Genomic DNA, 17,857 nt, shown 5'->3' with positions numbered 1-17,857 from the left:
GCGAGTACGCCACGTTCACATTATCTTTACGATTACGTTGTTCTACTTTCACGTTTTTTTACAACCATGCTGTTCCACGTTCAAGTTTTGTTTACGAATACGCTATTTACGTCAACACTTACGTTTTGTTCCACGTTCGTCGTTCACGTTTCGTTCATGTCCACGCCTTTTATTGATTTGCCACACTCTTCAACACCGTCATCGATATGACCTTATATTGTGTTGTTTTCATTTCAGATGTTAGTTTTAAGAATTGGCGTCACCCCAAAAGAAACGAAGAAAAGTGAAGTTAATGCCATGTTGTATTCAACCTCCAATGGTATGTATATTGTTTGTAATGTGTATATCCATCCACAATTTTTCCATATTTTTTAAAAACACTTATTTAAGATAAATATAAACAAATGGCTACAAATAATAAACAAATATTTTGTATTCATCTTGTCTGAGTTTCTGATTTTGCAATCGCAGAAGCTGCACCGCGGGTGTGGATCGCTCTGTCCTCCTCCAAGATACGATTTGTTGATGCCACCACGTGGGAGTTGGATCCCCACCCCATCATCGACTGCCGTTCAAATCTTGTAAGTTGTCATCTACTCCTCAAGTATCAGGTCGGACGTATTGTTTGTATTTTGGCTCTACGGCAAGGACATAACTGGTAAAGGGTGGGAGCGATCCCCATTCCCCATCTCTTGAAAACTGTATGCAGCTCGGATCTTTTTTATACAGTTGTATTTTGCATTTGTCAAAAATGTAATTTGTCAAAAATTTAACGTTTACTTAAAAAGCCCTCTAACCACATTTTTAAACTAAGCTGGTGCCCCTCGAAAGGCCTGCAATCATACGGTCATATCCTGTCAGGTATTTTCATTATAGCTGTTATGTTATAGCTGTCATTCCACTACAGCTGTCAATGACCCTTCGAGGAGCAGGACGAAGTGGGCTCATGATAGAGCCTTCATTGTCTGCTTGGCCTGATGGTCACCTCACCACATGTGGTCAGTGGCTTCCGGCTTTCCAGATGTTCGCACCGTACCCTCGTACAAGCTCAACAGTTTGTGGCATTATTGGCGACTAGTTTGTTGTTGAATGAGATGATGATATTTCGACTTCATACGTAAGACCTTCTACAATGTATCATAATTGTTCATTGAGGTCATCATCCCAACTCGGTTTGACTCTAATAGCGGGAGCGGCTGATTCTTACAGCGATTGTATTCACTCATATTCCCCATATCATTCTGTAAAAAGTGGAACTGCGTTTTTTTTTGTATTTTTGTAAAGCAGATTTTGATGAAATTTTTCTTTTAATATTAAAAATAAATGAGAAACTTTCCCTTATTTTTTTTGTTTTTGTTTAGACTTGCATGTGTTCTGTTGGAAAGGAACTGTGGGTAGGGGCTTCTGATAACGTCATCTACGTGGTCGACTGTGATTCGTTGAAGAAAACGCAAGTCATGCATGACCCCTCTTCTTCAGTGCTGTCTGTATTTTCTTGCGACAAGTGAGTTGTATGTCGGCGACGAAATGCTACGTATGAACCACACATGCTAATAAATATATCGTTTAAACATGTCAAACATAAAATGGTGATGGTGACATTGAGTTATTTCCTTTTACATTTTGAATGTTTTTTCTTGATATGGTGCTTGCCGGATGTTTTTTTTTATGGTTCTCAAGTGGCTTGTTAACGTTTGTATTTCAAAGGTCAGTGGTGACTGAACTGATAGTTTTCTTGCATTTGCAGTCGGATGGTAGGAGTGACGTCTAGCGGCGAAGTAATTTTATGGAATAAAGACACAAAAACAAAAACTCTGTCATTTTGCATTCCGGCACCACACAATGAACTGGTGTCTGCAACAGCTCTATGTTCGGACAAAATCATCTGTTGTTGTGAGTTTACATGCGTTAAGCCCATTTTATCAAAGACAACAGAAAATCGGTTTTTAACTTCTTTGACTGAAGTCGAGATTATGAAATTTTTTGCAACTCTGCTGATTGATTTTTCAAAGAATTTTGTTTTTGAAGATCTCCACACGGTCTGGTAATTCTTGGTTGGTTGGTTTTGAATCTTTATCCTCTGACTGACAAAGCCTTGATAGGTTATTCGTGGTAGTTATGCATATTTGTAAAGGCTCTTGACGCAGAGCCGGTTACCGAGTTTAACAGAGTGAAGTTTTCGATTGTTGAAATGTTCTTGCCGGGTAATTGTTTCATCCATTAGGTGCCGCTAAATGGAGAACATTCCTGAAATGTGTTGCTCAGGCGCACACCCCAAGAGTCGAACCAGCACCGCTTGATCTTGAGCCGAGCGCTTCTATTGGTCGTTAGTAAGATTGAAGCGGACTATGTTTGTGCACAGCATGTTACTCTTTTCTAGAAGTGAATAGCTATCTACTTTCCTTGGTAAAATGTTCATACCTCGTCCTTTCAAACACTACTTTTATGTTTCAGGTTCCAAGTTGTCTATATCTTTATATTCGCTAGAGGGCGCTCGCCAGCAGCTTCTTACTTTGAATGATTTCTTTCCGACATGCATGGTTGAGTCTGAAATCACGTGTTGTCTTTGTGCGGGCAATCAGGTAGGACCGCATGCGTCATTATCATGGTAAAGTTGACTTTGCAATGGAAAACGTAGCATGCCCTGTGTTTGCCCAAAGTACTTTAGTCTAACCATCCAAGCCCCATCACCGAACTCAAGTCACTTGTCTAAGGATAGTAAAAGGCAGAGACCGTTAACCCTTGGGTTATATAATATAATTCCTTATTTATTATCATTTATCACTACATCTTATATACGCCTGCAAATATTTTACAGTATTATACCATATGGTCTATCTATAATACAAATATGTAATAAATATTTATTCGCTTTATGACGTCATTATTGTATTAACTTTTAGATATGGGCAGGGGATAGTCATGGCTCTCTGTATCAATGGCTGCGGAAGGCAGATGAGAACACTAAAGATGTGAAGTTTGTGCCCAAGTGGACAGGTGTCTTGTATGACATCGGCAGCGAGGTGGCGGTAACGTGCATTATGCTGAGCCAACAAAGCAAGGTGAATATGCGCAAGCAATAAACCGCTTGTGGATTAAGTGTAGTGAATTATACAGTAACTTTTTTTTATTTAATGTCTGCTACCCCCATAATAATCTCTAAGCTTTTGTGTGTTTTTAATTGATGCCTAGGCAGTAAGTTGGCTTTTATACATCCAGCAACTCCACCAATGCACATACTCTTCACTTATCACGATCTAAGGGGCTAGTGTTGGTCATCTGTCATCGTTTCCTTCATCATTAATTGTATCAGCCCACGTCTTTCTGGCCAGGTTTCTTTGTGCTGGACACTTGCACATCTCGGCAATGATTTATTCATCCGCTGCTCCTTTAAACATGTCCAAACCAGCGGAGACGGTTGAATTGGAGGACATCTTCAACCTTTCGCAAGCCAGCCTGGCGAGTAGTGTGTGAGCTGGTGTGCTGGATTTCTTGTGGTCTGATGTTGCAGATCCATCGCATCATCGCGTGGTCATTTCGTTTTATTCTGCCAAGTACCTCTTTTGTCACAGAATAATGAGTTTAATGAATAAACTATCAGTGACACGACATTTCCTTTTCTTCATTAGATTGTGAGGTCAGAAGTATTAGTACTGTACATTCATCTATCAGAAATTGTTTGTATAAATATACCGTCGTTTGAATATTTTTTTTAAACATTAAACAGTTTGTTTTTTTCACTAAATTTCTGATAAAGTTGAGATAGTTTGCCCTATCTCGTTTAAAGATTCTCTCTATTTTTAGTGCGCCAAAATATTGTCTTATGCGGGGTTCACACTGAGCTTGTCTAGCATTTAGCATATAGCGGGTGGTCGTGTTTTCATGTCTGGCGTGTTTCGGCTTTATGATTTGCGCTGACATGTTCACATTGGTTTCCATAGAAATAAGACGTTAAGCGTGTGGAAGCCATTGATGAGTGAGTAAGCTAGTTCATATATCCGTTGACAAACTTTCAAAGTTATAACAAAGCCCGACATTGCATTTAAATCCGCTCGGATGCTTCGTCAACAAGAAAACTTGGTATTTTTTTTTTGCAAAGTAGCCTATGCAAGACTACTTGCAAATAACAATGAAGTTTTTTTTCTGGCATAGACCTAGGCTACTTTAAAAAAAGTTTGTTTATTGTTCTTTACAAGTAGGCCTACTTCACTTCCTGGCTGATTAACCAACAAAACAAACTAAAGACGGTAGCCTACGGTATTTTTAATAACATTTTCACAAAACATTTAGATGGTTGGTGCACCCATATTTCAAAGAAGGGATGTCCTGGGAGAACAAAATCTTGTGACATAATAGAGGAATGCTTCCATCGTTACCGTAGTTTAGAAGGAGTAGTAGTAGGTACCTTAGATGATCTGCTTTCTTGACAAAACGTGTCAGCTCCGCTTTGTCGCTCCTACCCTTTTTTAGACCTCTGCTATATTTGCCATATATTAACTTATATGGTCAGAATAAAAACAAATTGCAAGCGCAGGTTACTTTTATTTCAGCGATGTTGGAAAATACAATTGGTTGTAATTCAAGTGGCCCATTTGTGAAATTTCATTTGGAATCTTGTGTTAACTTCCCCGCTTCTCTTACAACTTTTATGGTTTGACCTTAACCAAGACGGTCTTGCCTTAACATATCTCCGCATCACAACTGTCCAAAAAGTACAGGCTGTGGCTGACATCAGATGCTCTGCAAACATCAACAGTCATATGAGACTGGCAATATAGGCTACAGCTACACGCGTCGGGCTCTTAATTCTTTGCTCTAAAAACTACCAAACCAAGCACGGATGTACCAAAGCAAGCAACTACGGTGTACCAGTATATTGTAATAAGGCTTCGAAGTTGAGGAAAACGAAAATTGACGATAACTACAACGAAAATTGACGATAACTACAACGTAAAAAAAACGAAAAATCAAGACGCAGATGGTGTAGCTACATTCGTATCTACAATGGGCAAATAGGCCTAGCATAAGGCTTAGGCATATGATGAAACCAAGACCTGAACATACACTGCAATATTGAATCCTTTGAAAAAGAACCTACACCAATCATCTTAAACTTACTCTACTCTAACGACTAGAAATATTCATAATAATGATAAGTGATATCAATCATACCAGTGGCAGTAAACGTTCTAAGTCTAAACACTGATTGAACCAAGTAACACAACGAACGATTACTATAGCAAGAAATAAGCTAATCTGGTATAAGCATGAAAATGACGGTACAGTGCATATATGTAAGTCCACAGATCATTGTGAATGCACAGTACACACATTTGCAGACAATAAGCACTTTATCAGCCACACATATCAAAGTAAACTAGATATACAAATTCAAATAATTGCAAACAATATACAGAACAACATATGTAATGTAACCAGGGCTGTGGAATCGGAGGAATTTTGGCGTGTCCGGAATGGAGTAATTTAAAAGGCTCACTCCGACTTGATACAAAATAACGAAAAACAAAATTTTTGTTTAGACTCTTTTTAAAAGAATATAATTTCTTGTTCGCCGTATTTGGGTCTAAAACTTCACCCGAAAATAGAAGTGCTTGTTTTTGTTAAATTTGTAAAAGTCGCTGTATCAATTTGGATCATAACTTTGATGAAATTAAATTTTACAAAAATGGAAAACGATAAAAATTAAAAAAAAAATGGAAACTCTGAAGCCGGAGTTGGCTAGTTATAAAACGAGGAGTCGCATATTTTTCGCAAGACTCCACAGCCCTCCCAGACAGCCACTTTATCTGGTCCAAATCTTTACCAGATTGGGTACAATTTTGGCCAAATAGAGTGGCTGTCTGGGTTGCATATAATAGCTTCTTTACGGTGTTCAAATAATCTCAAATGAACTGAATAACGTCAGTGCAAACCATATTGTCTAAGCCAAGGCTTACTTCAAATTACTACAATACATACAATACAATTTTAGTGCCAAACTCCCCTCCAATCTTTTATCACTTTTCAAACCAGTCACATTGCAATTTGCAACAAACTGATGGCAAGCAGGGTGATCATTTGATCAAGAAGAAAAACACAATTAATTTGATTTTCACGTGCGCTCACGTATCGTGACAGATTATGTAGCGTTCTAAACTGATCATTATAAGCTACTCGTAAACGATTAAAACAAAAAAGACGATATTTATGCAACAGTTACAAAGCATAAAAAGACGTACAGTATGAGTAAAACAGAGTATGGTTAACAGTCGTTGAACATTTATAAAATAGCGATTTTCATTTGTTGGCAATGCAGCAAAGTGAGCGCATTTGCCGCAAAATATCCAGTTCATTAGACAAACAGTTACATGTATATTGTATACACACCTAAACACTTAACCGACCCAACAAAGAGAAATTTCTCAGGCTCAAGCGAGTGTGATTCAAGAAAGTTTGAAATGTTGAGAAAATAACAACCAAAAGATTTTTTACAATTACAAGCAATGCCATGTCTGGAGGCATAACCGATTAACCGACACAGTAGTTTAGAAGATATTTGTTTGAGACCATGTAAACTGGGGGAAGAGTAACAAATATCACCTGCAAACTTTATGTGATTAACACAAATATCAAAAAATCAGACAAGACAAGTTAAATCACACTTATGTGCTTTTCTGTTGAATGGTGCATACATACTAAACACTGTGTGACATGCACATATCAGAGGCGTGTTTGTCTAATTCAAAGTTTGGCGTGGTTAATCAATTGACCAAACAATGCTTCTTCATCTGTATTGTGTGTAGCAGTAGACAGTGCTGTCCCTATTGCTGACGAGTTTTCTTTTAACATGGAGAGCAAACATTCCTGAAAAAAAATATAAGTTATGATGCAGGCCGCATAAAAAAGAACCACAGAAAAGTACTGAAGTTCCTTGATTTATGTCAAAAACCTTCAACACTTAAATAACAATATATAAATAACACGCTTGGTCGACCTTGGATATAAACGTTTGTACAATATATAATTATATATATATTGAAAAGCAAGCATACATCTTACATACCTAATTTGAAGATATTTAATATCAAGGACAAGAGACACAATTAGCTCGACATCTGTTATAGTTCTTACAATGCAATGCTTTTTCATGTCCTGACGTTACTTGCATTATCCGCTTATCAGACAAGACAAAAAGTTTCTTTTTCTTACTTGTATTTTATTTTTGTGTGAACTTTTTGGTCTTTCTTAAATACCCCCAGCAGGACTGTCACATCATCACCTTGCATTTTCTGATTCTAGGTAATAATTACCCTCAGTGAAGTCTTCAAAGGAAATTATGCTTTAAGACAGAAAGTCATTACAAATTTATGCTCTCAAAGTCTCACTGAACTTGTCATCCGGGTCTTTCAGTTCTACAGCTGCACATAAAATAAGCATTTGTAATTAACTTTTACTAATTTTAAGCATGAAATTTCTTAATTTTAGCAGATGAATCTCCACAATAATTAATATATTTAGTAACAAGAAGAGATTCTATTTGAATAAGGACATTCTGATGATCCTCCTTTAGATGAAACAGGCTGTCAAGGGTTTAGATAGTAATAACTATATTTGGTAACATAACATGTATATATAAAGGAAAAGTTTTGTTTTGAAGGTAACCCACAGCTCGACCACAATCAGATTTTGCATTCATATAGCTCATGCGCTTGCACTTAAGAGTAATTGTCATTGCAATACATATATTCAGCTTCACAGTGACATTGTTGAGACAATACTATAAAGTCACTCACTAAGTATAACCACACTCTCTACTTCATACTTTGTGAAGATTCTTCCATTAAAAGCAAGAAATTGAAAGCATTTCCAACAAAGCTGTTGTGATCTTTCTTGTACAAGTTTTGTGAAAAATATCCATTTAAAAGACTTATCTGCATAGGACTTACACAAACAACTTTTCAATTTCTGTAATTTTAGGTATGGTATTAATTATTTTCTCCCATATCATCATTTTAGAAACTAAAATCCTCACTCACAACATAGTTGTAGTATCTGTGTGCTTACAGTAACAGTACTTATTCAAAGTGGTTATATGTAACCATGGTTACAATCAAAAAGCATTGTTTTGTAAAAAGTGTTGCCAAGGATAGGTTTAAGCTAAGAGTTTTGCCCAAGATTTCAAAATCTCATAAATCACAAGTTTTTGTCTTCAACTACTTTAAACTTTACTAAATTATGGAAAAATTTCTTATCTGGTAACACTAGTGCTGTAAATATAGCCACGCCTTCACTTCGTATTGCTAATTTCAATCCATGTGTTTATTCATCATCAACATCCCTGATCATCAAATACGTAAATAAAGCAACACAAAGTTTGTTTAGATGGGTCTGCTACTATTCGGTGAGTCCGATTTGGTGAGTCCGATTCGGTGAGTCTGATTCGGTGAGTTCCTAACCTCTAACCCCTAACCCTAAAACGGCAATGATAATTAGGCTACGGTACCCAATAATTTAAAATAAAAATTGAAAAATCCCCCGTTAAGGGATCGGACTCACCGAATCGGACTCACCGAATCAGACTCACCGAATCGGACTCACCGAAACGGGCCATTCCGGTTTAGATAGCTCAGTTGCTACCCTGTAAATAAGCATTACGTACAGTCGTACACCTGAGATTAGTATGATGACACAAAAGCAGTAAAACACACAGTGAAAAACCAAAACATTATAATACAGTTTACAAAAATATGAACAACACATGTTTTCACACTAGAACTAGATTTCTCTTCAGCTCACTGACATCAGCAACAGCAGAAACGTTTTTTTACCATTTCAGCAACGTTTTCTAACTACCGTAAGTTGTTTTGTTATCAATCATTATTTAATATTTTTTAAGTCAGAGTATAAATTAATAATTACCCGGATGGCCTATATCTTTTTTCATTTCTTTCCGTAGCTTTTTCTTCAACTTCCTAGTTCCTATCTTTGTATCTATTATGCTTTTCATCGTACAGAGCAGCAACATTTTAAGTTCTACCAGTTTTTTATTTAATTGTATGTTTTATTTTTTAATTGAAGCAATATTAACTGCAATATAAAAAAATTAATACCACTTGATCATGTACCATTGACATAGCCTAGTCTATGTCATGACTTAGGTTTGTTTGTTAAAGTAGGTACCATACTAAATTTTACTTTTAAATCATAGACCTAGCCTATATCGAATACCGGTACATTGTGTTATACCGGTACGGTACTGCCCTGTATTGTAGCAGGCCAAGTCAAATATAGCCACTCGGCCTTCATAGATTTAGGGCTAATAAAACAGCATAGCCTACGTACAATACTGTAGCCTACATTTTTTGTTTGTTTGTTTTTCATGTTTATCCTGCATTGCGGGAAAGCAGACTTGAGCGCTATGCATCGGTGTACGCCTTCCAACGTACACCTGACCCACGCTGCAGCCGACGGCAATGTCTGTTTCCGGTTGTCTACTCTGCTTATGACTTAAATTTGATACTATCCATTACTCGAAATCGATCACTGGGTAGAGGCATATTCTACTTCAGTATAATGCATCTAAACCTGAACTACGCTTTCATTTATTTGCCAATTATATACCGTATAAAGTTGTAAACTGTATTAGCCTTATTGATCTTTTTGCAATGAGGTTGTTTGGAAAAAAAAGGTTAACTTACGGTATCTTTGATTAGTTTTAAAACAAAAACAATCTGGTTTTTCTGTAAATTTGGAATTATTTGTCAACTATTTAGTCTCACTTACCGTAAGTATTCTAGTGAGATCTGATGATCTGACCCTGGCTTATGTTACAGCAATATTATAGGCCTAGTATTTTTTCCTAGGCTTTGATCTTTAAATGCCAGTATGTTAAATCAATTACATCTTGCTGCTGGCTAGAATTTGAACTGACTGCTGATAATAATGTGTTACAAAATATCTACAGAGCCAAAACTGCTGACAAACTATAGCCTAAGCGAGTACAATCAGCCGACCTCTTCCAAACCTCGACTCGAAAGTCGAACAGATCGAGTTCTCATGTCAAGCGCGAAAGGGAAAAGTTGAAATAATTCAACTTCTGTTTTCACGCTTGAAATCGAGATCTCCAAACCGGTGGCGCGATTCGGTCACGCTTCACGCTCTCAGTGTGAACACTTTTTTTTCAGTGTGAACCATCGTTTTTTTGACACGCTTTATGATTTGCGCTTATGCTTGTCAGTGTGAACCCCGCATAAGTTTCTTGACTGGAACTGATTTCTTTTTCAAGAATTCTTTTTCTCAAGTTTGGGTTGGCAACTCTGTTGGTAATATCACCATTCTAAACTGCGACACCTACTGTCAAGAAAGGACCCTGAAAGCTCACGACGATTTTGTGACGTCACTGTGCCTTGTTGAAGACAGGTTGGTTGCGCTAGCAAGCTTGTTGGGATTGCAGAAAATCGCTAAATTTGTTTGTAATTTGTAATTCCTGTCCTAGAAATATTTGTTTTAAACTCCAAAGATGTTCAGGAAATAGGGCCAGAATATGTATATGAAAAGCACCAAACCTACATCGGTGTATCATAAACAAAGTTGCAGCTACTTTCGATTTTCGATTTTGGCTTTTCGTTGTATGTTAAGATACAGCTGCAATGCTGCATGTTCTTGAGCTGTGCTGAAGCGACGCCTCTCCGAGCATGGTACAGTTCTTGAACGTTACATAGAAACCATTGAAAAATGGACAAAACACGTTGCATTTTTTCACTTTTGAATATTTTTCTGATAAAAATAAAATCCCGACCTACCGATAACACTCTTGGTGTAATGTTGTTATAGCTTCGGTGCCGCATAAAATTAACGTGCCCTGTTTTGTTTACATGTGTACTTTGTGTAGCCTACTGTCTATCATTTTTACTTTGTTATTTTTGAAAATAAAAGCGACTTAAATGTCTCGGAAGAATCCAAGGATTATCAATAGAAAATTCTGGAAAACTCCGATCTCAAGATTTCTGATAGTCCAGACATCCGAATCCTGCCCTCAAGTTTGCATTGTTTTTCTGTGTTTTCTGGTCAGAGTGATAAACTAAGTATAAACGTAGGGATTGTGCATTGCAGATATGTGATCAGTGGGTCGCGTTCTTGCGATGGAAAGATAGCGGCTTGGAGATCGGTTCAATTATGACATCACAATCGTGTTCTGTGACGGGTTTGGTTGCTGTGAAACACAGCGGTTGACTGGATCGGAATCTTTAAGGGTCAAGAGTTTCTAAATCCTTGACATGTACAAAATAATTTATTTTCATCTGAGACAGTTCAATTACGTTCACCCAGAGTCCTAGATGTAGCGTTTGGTCTATAAAGACACCCGTTTGCAGTCAAATGCATTTAAATAGCCTCCAATTTCAATATAGCCTGCCTTTAGATTCTTAAAACAACACTTTTGCTGGTAGGGGAGATCGGTGACCAGTGGGACACTGCCATTTTTTTGAACCGTGGTGAACGTAAATGACTGAAATTTTGCGTGTAGAATAGAACCGAGATACTGGTCAATGTTGTTTAGTGTAATTTGATGACAATTTTTTTTTTGTGGTTCAAAAATAGTTTTTTCTCTTGTTGATGTAAACAAGAGGGGTCAGATTTCTTTTGTATTTTTGGTTCAACATTAAATTTGTATGAAGTAGTTTTAGATTTGAGTTAATTCTGATAACTTGTGCTTTCATTAAGCAAAAACGTGCGAAGTTAATTTCTTTTGAAGGTTTGGACTATGAGGCAAAAATATTTCAAAATGGGGTTCGATTACCAGTGAGACATTTTGTCCAAGGACCTGTGGGACAGTATAAACGTATACATACCACAATATGATGGTGTTCACAAATCCTTTTCTTCAGAACATTCATGGGTGTATTCTGTTTTGTTTTCAGTAGAGTTTGTTCTGTGCGTGTGAGAGTTTTGTTGAGTCAATCGATTCAAACTATTTATTCCAACGTTTCATTGATGTAAAGTGTCTAAACAATGCCTTGTAATACACAAATGCATGAAAGCAATGTAAAGTCTGTTTTGTATTTGCAACTAGTTTCTTATTGCATTAAAAGCATTTCTGAAGTGTCCTACTACTGCTCCCTTAGGTTAGGTACGAATGGGACATTTTAGTGCGGCATTTAAAACTTCAAAATAAACATCAAAAATATTAAATGTTTTTGTTGAATTGTTTTGAAGATGTGAGTAAAAAGTGGAACTTTATAGAAATGTGGTTTGGTACACATTGTATGTAAATTATTTAAGTTATTACAGAAAAAGCTATTTTTGTCCCACTAGTCCATGACCTCCCCTACCCCATATTACCAGCCTATACAAATCATGTAATGCTATATGATGTGGCCTCATCGCCACTCTATGTAGCCTGCATAGGCTATGGCTGTCTACATCAGGGGTGACGAACCTTTTTGAGGTCGTGGGTCACTTTGTCACTTACACATGAGTTATCGGGCCACACAACTTTTTAATCGCAACCTACAATGAAATCTTTTAGAAGCGACTCAAGATATCATTCATGAAAACTAACAAACGGCAGATGAAAGTAATAAAACCCACACAGTTGAAGGTGGTATACAGACTAATAGACTAACCCATACAGACTAAGCGCATGTCAAAATTCCATGACGTCATATATTGGAATCGACCAAAAATACAAGGTGAAGTTGGTGAATAGTGTTTTCACAACTTTACCTTATAGCTTTCCTATTTTCTAAATTTAAACCCTGAAAGTTAGTGTTTAGGGCAAGAAAATAGCAAAGAAAAGGTTTACCAGTGAAGGCTTAAAACAGCTTTGAGATGTCTTTTGTCTTTAATGCATTAGCGATTGTGAAATTGTTTTGCGGGCCGCACAAAATTCTTTGCCGGGCCGCAGGTTCGTCACCTCTGGTCTACATGGTTATAATTTAAGTCTTAACTTTTGTCAACCATGTCCGTTTTGTATTCCGCTGTCACGTCTGTTTATCCGAGAGCAAAGTTTAATAAATAATATATCCGACATATTCGCCATGTTTAGATCGTGAAGGCACGCTACAAAGGTTTTAACTCGTCATGAACGTGGCCAGTACGTCTTCTGTTTACCTATGCATTGGGACGAGGATTTATCATACCGTATAGGCTATCTTTTATACAAGATAGAATTCTTGGATTGTGTTCTCTTGTTGTTCCCCACGAGCAATAAAACTTGATTTACTTTAGCGACTTGAACTTATTTTTGCAGTTTTTGCATTAGAAAGTTTAAATTTTACATCGAAACCCGATAGCTCAATTGGTTAGCGCGTCACTTCTGGAACAAAGAAGCTTCAAGATCAAGCGGCGCTGGTTCGACTCGGGGTGTGTGCACTTGAGCAACGCACGTTAAGGACTGCTCTCCATTTAGCGGCATCCAATGGATGGAATAGTTCCCGGCAACAAGACTATAACAATCGGAAACTTCACTCTGTCAATCTCGGTGACCGGGCCTGCGTTAGTGATTCAAAGCTTCTACAAGTATGCGAAACTGCCAGGATTAAGCTCTGCAAGAAGCTTTCCAAGTCCGAGGATAAAGATTCAATCAATCAAACGTCAAATGACAATTCAAGGTGTCTATTTCGTTACAAGTTATTGCTTAGTCAGGCGCTAAGCTATCTGGGCGTTATTTGCTCTCTCGACATTTAGGCCTACTCGAGAATAGGTAGTCCGCAACTATCAGCTGGTTGGAAAGCTGGAAAAGAATGATGGCAAGATCACTTTTCTCAAAAAGGGAGTAGGCTATACTACAAAAAATAGAAGTAGGCTACCACTCCCGCTGTTACTTTTTATGTTAGTAACACGTCACTCGGCTTATGAAAACACCAGAACAACTAACGATTCCACCACCAAAACTCAGTAGGCTACATAATGCGCTGCCGTCCTACTTGGTTAGTTTTACTCCGGGACACTTCAAAAATTAAGAATTCTTCTGAGTAAAACTGAATAGCCTATACCGCTAAGTCAGAGCGGCGCTGGTTCGACTGTCGGGGTGTGCGCTTGAGCAGCGTATTCTAACGACTGCTCTCCATTCAGCGGCACCTAATGGATGGAATTATTCCCCGGAAACAAGACTTCAACAATCGGAAATTTCACTCCGTCAATCTCGGTAACTGGCCCAGCGTTAAAAGCCTCTATAACCTATCACGGCTTTGTCTGGCTGAAGATTCAAAACCAACCAGACTAAGTAACAAAAGTGAGTCAGGAATCATGGTATTAGCGGTTTAAGAAGGATCCTAGTCTTATTGGGAGAGCGCTACTGCGAGCATTACAAACGCTGTGCACAACCATAAGCTACAATGTAACATAACAGCAAATCTACGTGTCTATAAAGCACTGGTCAGAATGCGATCACGCATTGTTCCAAAAATTCATTGCTCACCATTCCCTAAATTCAATGCGAGACGCAGAATTGCTTTAAAAGCCCGCGGTATTTGTAGGCTACAAATCAAGTGGCTTATTCCATGGTGCGTGACGTCAGAGAGAGTGCTCGGGCGCTGCAGACAGGGCCGTTGACAGGATTTCTCGGGCCAGGTACCAATTTATTTTCGGGCCCCTTTCATCAATGTTATGAATATAGGTTGCTGTTAAAATGAGGATGGCACATGCCGTTCAAAATAGAAAATTAAGAGGAATAACAAATCTTGCGCAATCTTAAAATTTCCTGAACAGCAAAACTTATCGTCTCTATGTAACGCCTTTGTAACGGTTGCTTTTTTGAACTTTTATTTGTCACATGGCGCTAGAGTATTACTTCCCGATTCCATTTATGTTTCACTGGTCATTCTAGGCTCACCAGAAAATAATTTACAGCAAAGTTAGTGCAGACGGTCAGAAAGTTTTCAATTTGATTTGGGAAAGGTTTTTGGGCCTAGATCAAACATTTGATGATTGCTGCAATCTGAAAAGCTGTTTTCGTCTAATTTTTAGTCAAGAAATAGGGATAGCAATGTTCTTACTTGTGCCATTTCAGTTTTTGAGTTTAAACAAACATTAGCTTGTTTATTTTAAAATTCGTATTTCGGGTTATATTTTACTAAATATTTGTGGTTAGGGAAATCACCATACTAACTAAACTAAATTTTTATTTTACTGTTTGGTGGCTGAAGTGGGGCCGGCACCCGGAAGGGGCCCCAGTACTTTACCATCTGACGGCTGAAGTGGCTGTTTTAACCTCTGATGGAAATCCGAGCCCCTGAAATATTCCGGGCCGGGTGTAAAAGTATCACCTAGACCCCCCTGTCAACGCTCCTGGCTGCAGATACAAAGTTAGTATAAAGAGCCTTTCAAACCTATCATAACGTGCACTGTCAAGCTGTGTCACACTTTTGTCTTGACATTGTAGTTTTGTTTGCGTGTAAGTAAAGTTGTGTGGGTTAGCACATTGCAGCCTGCTTGACATCAGCTGCGCCATCCTGTTTTGAAGTCGATACCAGCAGTGGTGCCGAAGTTAGTTGAGGATTAGGGGGGATAAATCAACAATTTATCAAATTTTAGACGACTTTTGAACATTGAGGGATGCAAATTTTTTACACAATTTTAGTGGGACCGATATTAAGTTTATTAAACAATCACCGGACCTCGGTAAATTCGCTACTAACAGCATAATATACAGATAAGAAATCATTTAAATAAAAGTGCTACCAGTTCGCTTGTGAATGCTTGTTTCTTATTCTTGCAGCAGTCAAAGAAAAATTGGTAGCCTACCTTCAACGGGATTCGAACTTATGACCTTCCAATGAATACTTAGTTTTTCCAAAAAATACACAAACAGAAGTGAGACTTTTCTTCTTGTCCTCTCCTTCACTAGAATCACTACACTAAGTGCACTATAATACAAAGTCACTAGTCAGGATACTGAAAACAATCGAAGCTACAGAAGAACATCTGGAAATTTATGACAAAAATAATAACTTTCAAACACATTACAAGAACTTGTTACAACCGAACATATTGCGTCTTACGGTGGTGCGCATTGAAAACTCATTAGCAATGTCATTTATGCTGATGTCATTAAGAAGATTTGGTAAATGTTGCAAATAATACTAGCATTCAACCTCTCCTGTCCCAAAGTATTTCTCAGAAAGGTTTGCAATCTACGAAGATTGGAAAACGACCTCTTACAAGCAGCAGAGCTTACCGGGCAAACTAAGAGGATCTAATCAGATTGAGTGTTTGAGAGAGGTTTTTCCGACTCGGACAATGCCTGGTAAGCTCTTTTAGATTAGAACAGCAGACATTATAGTTAGGAGCTGCGATTAAACGCAGGAGATTAATCCATTGCATACCAGAGACACAAGGCCTGCACAGAAGATTAAAACAATGAGTCCTCTCATAAGCATTACTGCAGTGCCATGGCCGGTAGCCTGATCCAACTCGTCTTTAATACCTTCAATGAAGGTCCTTCTTTGTCTAGCGTCATATCCACGACAATTTAAAACTGTGATCAAACATCAATAAAAGAAAAGCAACAGCAATGCGAGATGCTTGCAAACAACTAAATCGAAGTACAACTTTACAGCAAATATTTTTTCTAAATTATTGGAGGGGATGCTGCCAAAATATTGGGGGATATATCCCCCCATCCCCTCCTACTTCGGCACCACTGGATACCAGCAGTGTTGTACGCGTCATTGAAATAATTTGACGGCGTCAGCGCGAATTGCCTAAAAACTTTGCGGCGTAAAGGACTGCGTAAGCTCTTAAAGAAATTGACGGCGTCAGCGTCAGCGCTAATTTCTAGCGCTATTTTTTGCCAGCGTCTCATAAAACCAAAATATTTCAACCAAGTTCAGGCTAACAATAGCTATAAATAAAGAGCAGGTATTATGTTTTGAGACTGTATTGTAATTAGCTGCTCAGCCTATTAGTTATTTCCTTGCAGAAAAACAAGCATTTCAAAACGTTTGTCTGACAATCTGCTGCGTTTGAGACACATATTCAAGGGCGCCAGAGCAATTTTTGACTGGATGGGCACTGGGCAGGAGTATAAAAAAAGGGCATTTTTGTTGCTGAAAGGCCAATTTTTTTTGTAAGGTTTAAGATAAGATATAGCGATAATGCTCATCTATCAGCTCATCATCGAGTAATGATACAAGTGTCCGCTATACAAAGAACAATGGCACAGAAGGGCATCATGCTATTTTATAAAGATGTAATATAACTTACTGTGATGGAGAATTCTGTGTCGAGAATATTATTTTGAGGCAAAAATAGAATATTATAATTAGGCTAAAAGCGGATAGCATAAATTTTTATATTGCAAAGTGTGCAGTAGCTTACATGACCTTAAAATGGCACCATTGCCCCCTCTTCCCTCTCCATCCACAGAAATTTGAGGGCAGGGGGGCATCCGCTCCCCCTGCTCCCCCACGCTTCCGGCGCCCCTGCGCATATTGTCATTTCCAAGTGAAAACATGCGTTCCACAGCAGCGCTGGTTGGTATTGGTGTGTTGTATTTCAAAAACAAGTTGAAAACGTTTAGTCGGAAAGGTAGCCTATCACTGTTCCAAGCGTGCTGTGATAGTTTAGCATGTATAGGCCTACATCTTTTAACGAGGTCCACTGCACCAACATCGCTCTTTTCAGGGGCATAGAGCCGTCACCTCCGAGATAACACGGTGGTGACGATAGATGGGTGATCACCATTTGGCGAACTTCTTCTGCATGTATTCCAGAGAGCCATTCCAACCAACGCAAAAGCCGTTAATTCAGATGAGTCGCGCTGGCCAGAATACATTGTGAAACTCTTATTGTGAAACGAGATTTTCCATGAAAACAAAAAATGACGCTTAGCGCTTGACGCTTAAAATCGGCAAAA

At 38.2% G+C, this 17,857-nt stretch overlaps 1 protein-coding gene and 1 long non-coding RNA gene across 3 annotated transcripts in view; one reads left to right on the top strand and one right to left on the bottom strand.

The window, feature by feature from the left end:
• LOC145772027 (DENN domain-containing protein 3-like) overlaps window positions 1-13,121 on the top strand; it is a 35,588-nt gene extending 22,467 nt beyond the window's left edge. The window contains exons 26-33 of the mRNA XM_082583837.1: window positions 238-319; window positions 472-581; window positions 1,362-1,504; window positions 1,748-1,893; window positions 2,455-2,582; window positions 2,904-3,062; window positions 10,286-10,419; window positions 11,113-13,121. Of these exons, the coding sequence (XP_082439963.1) occupies window positions 238-319; window positions 472-581; window positions 1,362-1,504; window positions 1,748-1,893; window positions 2,455-2,582; window positions 2,904-3,062; window positions 10,286-10,419; window positions 11,113-11,179 (969 nt within the window). The 3' untranslated portion in view covers window positions 11,180-13,121. The remainder of the gene's footprint in view (window positions 1-237; window positions 320-471; window positions 582-1,361; window positions 1,505-1,747; window positions 1,894-2,454; window positions 2,583-2,903; window positions 3,063-10,285; window positions 10,420-11,112) is intronic.
• On the bottom strand, window positions 4,869-9,072 carry LOC145772028 (uncharacterized). 2 transcript variants are annotated; one of them, XR_014289271.1, is made up of 3 exons: window positions 8,920-9,072; window positions 7,210-7,418; window positions 4,869-6,864 (listed from the first exon to the last, which is right to left on the bottom strand). It is a non-coding gene; the product is annotated as an uncharacterized LOC145772028 (long non-coding RNA). The 2 variants fall into 2 exon arrangements; XR_014289272.1 differs by lacking the exon at window positions 8,920-9,072 and adding an exon at window positions 7,794-7,960.
• Window positions 13,122-17,857: the final 4,736 nt, after the last annotated feature.

The sequence above is a fragment of the Aplidium turbinatum genome, chromosome 6 (genome assembly GCF_918807975.1).
Source record: "Aplidium turbinatum chromosome 6, kaAplTurb1.1, whole genome shotgun sequence".
Taxonomy (NCBI): Eukaryota; Metazoa; Chordata; class Ascidiacea; order Aplousobranchia; family Polyclinidae; genus Aplidium; species Aplidium turbinatum.
This window is presented reverse-complemented; position numbering and strand designations above follow the sequence as displayed.